Raw genomic sequence first — 7,003 nt, 5'->3', positions numbered from 1 at the left:
CCTGTTAGTTTTTAAACTGTTGGCTATCTTTATTCAAAATAAAAATATTTTTGTGTTCTCTTCTGAACATTTTAAACACAGTAGAACAAATTCTACCAAATGGCCCCAAATATTCTCATCTATGCTGAGAATAACAGTGGCAATTTTTAGCTCAGAGAATAGCTGTTTTGGGGAAGATTTATAAGCATATAATTGGAGGCTTAAAATGCTTTTATACTAAGAAGAGAACTGAATGCATTTGTGGGTTATACCTGTATCAGTTCTGATAAAAGTATTTTAAACTTTTGTATAATCTGGCAACATACATGATGCCTGCTTTGGGTTGATTTTTGTCTTTTCTTCTCCTTTATATGCCCAGTGTATTCCACTCTTCGTTGAGGCTGTTCTGGAGCGCTTAACGAGAGGAGTTAAAACAAGTGAGCTTCGTACCATGTGTCTTCAGGTTGCCATAGCTGCACTCTACTACAATCCTGACCTGCTTCTGCACACCTTGGAGAACATCAGATTTCCACACAATCCTGAGCCCATCACTGCACAGTTCATAAACCAGTGGATGAATGACACGGACTGTTTTCTTGGGCAAGTATTGTGGGTTTTTTTAATTTTAAAAGTCCATGGTTTTAATTTTTTTGTTCATTTCTGTTTGTATTCCTAGTCATGTTGATGAAGGAGTTCTCATTCCTCGATTAGTCTAAGTAACAGTAATCCAAACCAGGTCTAGTTGCTGTGGTGCCAGTAAAGGTAACTTAAATCCATGTAACTTTTCTGGGTCTGTTGACCAGAATTTTCTGAATTTTGTGTGTTGTGAGGATACAAGGATACAATACATACCATATTTCAGAATTCTTTGAAGTTTCTTAATCACAAAGTGTCTGTTTCTCCAAGGTATGGTCCTGTGTACGTTGAGGGTGAGCCGACCAGCAGAATGTCAGCAAGATGTTAACTTTTTTCTGAATCACTGTGTACATCTGTTCTGTATCTTATAAAGTGTTTTTAACTGCTCCATTTAATGTTAGAAAACACTGTTCTGTCCAATGAATCCCACACTCCTGATTTTAATCTCTGTGAGATATTCATGATGAACTTGCATATTTGTCATTATGCCATGGATGTACTGACTGTTCAGTGTACTCCTGAAGTTAAAATTTATTCTGACCTCCCTTGAACATCTGTGTACACTGCACTAGTGTGTACTTGGGCAGGAGCTGAACGTTTGTGAGGTAAATGAAAGTGGACAACGCCTATCATCACACAGCTGACCATACACTTGATGTTGGTCAGATGTAAAGTCCACCGCTTGCAAGCTAGTGCTTGCTTCTGAGCTGAGATGTGGTGTCTTGTGAGATTCAGGTCCCTTAAGGGCAAAGCAGACAGTCAGATGTAGTTAACAGCTGGCTAGCTAACATCTTCCTGCTATGGGTTACATTTTGTCATTGAAGCCTGACATCTGACTGGAGGTGTACAGATAGGCTTAGAACATGTCTTCTCTGTGCATAATCTACACCAACAGACCAAGTGAAGTGTCCACATGTCAAGAGTCATGCCATGAATGACCATGGGCCGAGAGAGACATGGGGTCCTGACCCAGAGATGCATACCTTATGTTAATTTGTCACTTTTTTCCTACCTGTTTTTTATGGGTACAGTCTTGCCTTTACAATTCTAAACAAGTCTCTAAGGGGCTTCTTATAAGATGGTTTCACCAATTCCCAGTCATCCGAATAGCTGTTCTCCATACTGACTTCCAGTCAATCAATGTCCTGGTATATGCAGGTTTTGCTCTCAGCCTGTCCTTTCTAGTATTTATAATACCCATACCAAATGTAAATGGTAAAATTTGTTTTCTTCCCTCTTCTGTCCTAAATACACAGTTTAGTGGGATGAGGATGAAAGCACAGTAGTTTGTAGAATTGCAGCAGAGGCTACCTTATTTCAGGTCTGCATGTTAATTCAGTCTGTTTCACTAGAATGAAAACTACTTGGAGATGCCAGATAAATTGCCTGCTTTAGTGGGTTCAAGGTTTGAGCAGATTGCCCCTGCATGTCTGTTTGAAGTATACATAGCAGTCTTTTCTTAAAGGAAAAAAAAAAGTTGAAGTACTAAATAAAACAGTTAAAAAGTGGAGGAAGAAACTGCTTTTTCATTGTAACAAAACTAAACAGTTCACATTGTCACAAGCATTCTGACTTCTACCTGCTGTGTACACGAAATGTGTACAGTGCATCCTGTATCTTGACATAAATGCATGTACTATCAATTAGTGGGGTTACTTGAGTTGGTGACAAAGGACCCAGTGTCCCTCATTTCTTTTGGAGTGACAGTGCCTGCAAAATGGCACTTTTAAGTCTACCTCTCTCACATCTTGTGGTAATACTGTTGTTAATTCCTATATTATTTTTATATCTACTCACCTTAGAAAAAAGCAAGATGTTTGGGGATTTCCATGTACTGATTTTCTGTTATGTCTGAAGCAGTTCTTGAGATTCAGCTCTTTGTGCTGTCATTTTTTTCTGTTGCATATCAAATCCTGAGTGCATATAGAGACGGTAAGAAAGAAGATACTCCCTACAGGTGGTAAACTTGTCACTCCTTATTTAAAAGAAATCAAAAATAAAAGAAATTTATAGCCTTAAACAGGTCATCCTGGAGCATTCAGTCAGAAACTAGTCAGATCCAGAGGGAAAAAATGCTGCAGATCTGACTCAAGGCTCCAAGCTGAAGAACTCCTGTGAGCTACAGCTTAGCTTTCAGTTCTTTGTGTTGCTTTTTAAAAAGCGTCTGTGACTGCAACTACTCTTCAACTAAATTATCCTTCAAAGCTGAGACAAAAGTTGACAAAGCCTATGAAAATGAAACACAGAGATCATGATGCTAGATTCTGCTGACACTCTGCACTTGAACGGCAGCAGAAGATAAAAATGTATCTCTTTGATCTGCTGCTACCAGGAGTGAAATAAATATCTCTAATATTGCTTGAATCTAAACACCCTTCCTTTAGTGCTGTCTCCTCAATATGTGTTTTCCAGGTGTAGGGTTTTTGTTACAGTGCTCCTTCTCAGGCACTGTGATGTGTTGTAAGGCACTTTTTCCATTTTCATTAGGACAGCACTGCTTCTGGAAGGCCATTTTTTTGTAATAAGGGTTATCATCTGAACAGCAGCCAGTCAGAAGCCTAATGGAATAGGAAAAGATAGAAATGCAAACAAAATCTTCCTTGGGTCTACCCCTGCAGACTTCATGTTTTCAGTAGTGGGCACCCTGATTTGTACAGTCCTGTTTCTCACCAGCCATCATTCGCTGCTGCTTGGGGTTACAGTTACATTGCTTTCCAGCAAGAGGCACTTTTAGACTTATGTTCAAATCAGTTGGAAGACTTGCAGACCCTAGAGGAATTGGAAAATTTTGAAGTAGGTGTACTTCCAAGTATGAAGGACAAGGTGGATCTTAGGATCTTACTACCATTTCTTTGTCAGCCATACAAGACATCTGTGACTTACTAGTAACAGTGGCTCTTTAAGATGCTTTATCCACACTCCCCTGTCTTCCTTCTGCTCCTATGAAGTCTTAGTACCCGTAGATTGTGCTCTGCCAGCAGCAGGGCTGTGCATGCCTGCATGTGTCAGGCTGGAGCCAACAGTGTTTGCCAAAAGAATGCAATATTTCTTGAGCACCACATGAGATGGGATCTGTGGGAATAAGGTATCTTGGGGGAGAAAAGCAGTTATGGTAAGCAACTGTTCTTCCATATTAGTAAAAATATGGAAACTATTGAAAACTGAATTGAAAATTAGAATATTAAAAATAATTCCATCGCGGAGAGGTCAGAACTCATAGTAGGACTGCATAAATCCAGTATGTCATTGTGTATATTACATACCTGTGGATGTGTGCCCATAATGCCCATGTACCAAAGTATATTATATTTATTTATTTCTAAACTCCTTTTTACGATTATTTCAAACTGAAAAGCCATTTTTAGAAACATTTGTTCTGTACTGTTTTCTACCTTTTCCCTGACAGCTGAAGTTTGTGTGAGACTTCCGTATGACTTACGCTTACTCGTACTAATAATTCCTCTTTGGAAACTAGGGTGAAAAGAAAGTCTAACTTTGTTTCAAAAAAAACTCAGTAAGTGATTTTTTTTAAATAATTTTTTTTGGGAGCTGCATAAGGGGATTTATTTGGTAGGAGTTTAAATAGTTAAAAATCCTAGTTTTCTCAGAGTTGTATATAAAATCTGTCTTACATAGGAAAATAGGGTTGGTTCCAACTAGAAGGAAATGGCTAATTATGTGCAGTTTGTCCAGGAACTGGATTGATGTAATAGAAAGCAACTTGATCTCACATGAAGGAGCACAGCAAACCAGTAAAGGAAAGACTTAGTGATTTCCATTTCTACTTTCAGCTTGGTTTAAAATACAAAAGCTTCTTAGATCTTTTTGTCCTGTGTTAGAAAGAAACGTATTAGCAAAGAAAGGTCCTGCAGCTTATGAAGACCACACACAGCTTGTTAAAAGTAGACTTTTTTTGTAATAGTGCATTTGCACTGCCATGTGTTGCATATTTAGCACCCCAGGCTTGATACACCACCGAGGGAGGAAGCAGAGTCTGTGGCAGTTAGGGAGGACCACAGCGTGCTGCTGAGCAAGCAAGTACAGAACTCAAAGCCCAAAGCACTACGGAGGATTGTATCCAGGCTCCCTCCTGCAAATGGGAGGGTGCTAAACTAATGAGGCTTTGGATTGCAAAGGAATGGTCCTGAAACCGTTCCGTGCCATTATGAAAATCTGTCAATGATATAAAGCTCTGCTTTGCTTGTTCAGTCCTTGTAGGTACTTGATGCAGCTGGGGCGCAGTAGAATGCTGAACGTCAGGCAAGGCAGATGCTCGTCCTGCTGTTTGTCTCTGCTGGCAGGTGGAAGAAACAAGTCTCCTCAGGCTCAGGTTCACTGAAGGTGGCTTGATGCCTGTATTTCTGCCATCCTGCTTGTCCTTCTGATAACATTCATATTCTGAAGACATGTTTATTCTTACAACTTCTCTGTTCAGAAGCTTAAAAATGGAGCACGACAAATATGCTGCATTTTTTGGCCATTTGGGCTGCTTCCTAATGATGACTCCCTTTTGTTTAAATTGTTTGATTCTTGCACTTCCATTTGGTGGCCAGAAAAGATAATTTAGTACGAAGCTAAGCCACTCATTATGAAGATTTTTTTACATTTTACTGGGTTGCATTTTGTAATTGGCATTGTGTAAAAGTAGCTTTTCCAAATGTCTTACAATAAGTAGTGCCAAGTGTCATTAACTGCTCTGGTGCATGTACGCTGAAATTGCTTTGTTATACATTTGGTGCTTGAAGCAATTTCATGGCTTCTCAGTGTCAAGGTGCAGGATAGAAATCTTGTGCATAGATTACAGAGCTTTAGTCAAACCTGGATGAAGGTGCTGGCAGAGGGAGGAGGTAGAGAAAGTTCTTCCCTTTTTGTACTTGCAGTAAGGAGAACTCTCCCCAAAAAGTTATGCTTCATTCATAGACAGCGTCATCTTTAGCCCGGATTTTGGTGCTCACAGTGTTGGAATGAAAGTGAATGGTGATGAGCTTGTTTTCAAACAGACAGGAGTATGGAGTGAGTTTAAATTTTTTTGAGTTTTTGTTGTTGTTGGGTTGTTTGTTTTTTGTCTCTTTTTTTTTTTTTGGTGTGTTTTTTTTTGTTTGTTTGGGTTTTTTTTATGAAAGCAGACCCTGTGCCCTGACTCAGGGTCAGCTGAGGGAACTGGAGTTATTTAGCCTGGCGTGAAGGAGGCTCAGAGGAGACCTTCAGACCCCCCTCTCTCTCTCTCTCTCTCTCTCTCTTTCTCCACAACTAAATGCAGGTGTCAAGTCTCTTCTCCCAAGTAGCAAGACAAGGACGAACAGCCTCAGGTTCTGCCAGGAGTTAGGTTTGATATTAGGAAAAATTTCTTTACCAAAAGGGTCGTTAAGCACTGGAACAGACTGCCCAGAGAAATGGTGGTGTCACCATCCCTGGAGGTATTTCAAAGATCAGTAGATGTGGTGCTGAGGCACATGGTTTAGTGGTGGACTCAGCATTGCTGGGCTAACAGTTAAACTTGATGATCTGAAAGGTCTCTCCCAACCTAAACAATTCTATTATTCTGTGATTTATATGCCCTCTTTTGTGCCACATTCCTTCTGAAAAGAAAGTACTGCAGTTAGCAGTGATGGAAGTGTGCTCTTTGCCTACTTGCATTTGGGTACATTTTTTAACACGTGTAATGGAGCAGCCAAACCCAGCATGACAAAGTGTGTCATTTGATATTTTAACTGACTTTGTTTTTCTTGGGAGATCTTTTGTGATTGTAATATTATGTATGGCCATACATAATTTACTGTTGTTGTCAACTACTCTGAGAATGGAATCACTTCACTGAGCCCTAACAGGACTAACAACATGGGAGGTGCAGTGAAATCCCTCCAGATCTCCAGCGTTGTTTAAACACATGAAAAGTTCAGAAAACTAATACATTATCCCTTGTATTACTTAAAGAATATTACAGTTTAGTAGCATGTTGTATGGCATCTTTGGTAATGAAATTGTAAGCACTTTTAAAATAGTATTTCTATAGCAATTTTTGAAGTGGTAGATTGAACTGGCTGTTCCCTGTAAGCTTTCTTGCCATCTGGGGTACACATCTTGCTAGTTGCTCCTCTCTCAACTTGTGTCTTCTTCAGTCCAAAATAAAACTGAGTAATGGAAGTATCTATTTCATTATTTTCTTTCCCCTCAGTTATCTATAGTTTGTTTTACTGGAGGTCTGCTCATTTGCAAGTTCCCTGTTTGAGTCTACTGCTAGTTATTCTTGATACAGTGGAACTATTTCCCTGCTTTCACTGGAATAAGTGTCTTAGGTTAGTGTCAGAAATGGGATCTATAACTCAGCCGTTCTGACAGACTCTTAATAAACACATTTAAATGCAGCTAGCCCTGTGGCACTCTGTAA

General features: G+C 39.5%; 1 protein-coding gene across 1 annotated transcript in view; it reads left to right on the top strand.

Moving 5' to 3' along the window:
• The first annotated feature begins 420 nt into the window (after positions 1 to 420).
• The window catches only part of LOC103779246 (importin-8-like), a 12,150-nt gene continuing 5,567 nt past the window's right edge, over positions 421 to 7,003 (top strand). Inside the window, exon 1 of the mRNA XM_008946872.1 lies at positions 421 to 579. Coding sequence (XP_008945120.1) covers positions 431 to 579 — 149 coding nt within the window. The 5' untranslated portion in view covers positions 421 to 430. The remainder of the gene's footprint in view (positions 580 to 7,003) is intronic.

The sequence above is a fragment of the Merops nubicus genome, unplaced genomic scaffold, assembly GCF_000691845.1.
Source record: "Merops nubicus isolate BGI_N331 unplaced genomic scaffold, ASM69184v1 scaffold24200, whole genome shotgun sequence".
Taxonomy (NCBI): Eukaryota; Metazoa; Chordata; class Aves; order Coraciiformes; family Meropidae; genus Merops; species Merops nubicus.
The sequence above is the reverse complement of the archived record's forward strand: the minus strand, read 5'-3'. Positions and strand labels throughout refer to the sequence as shown.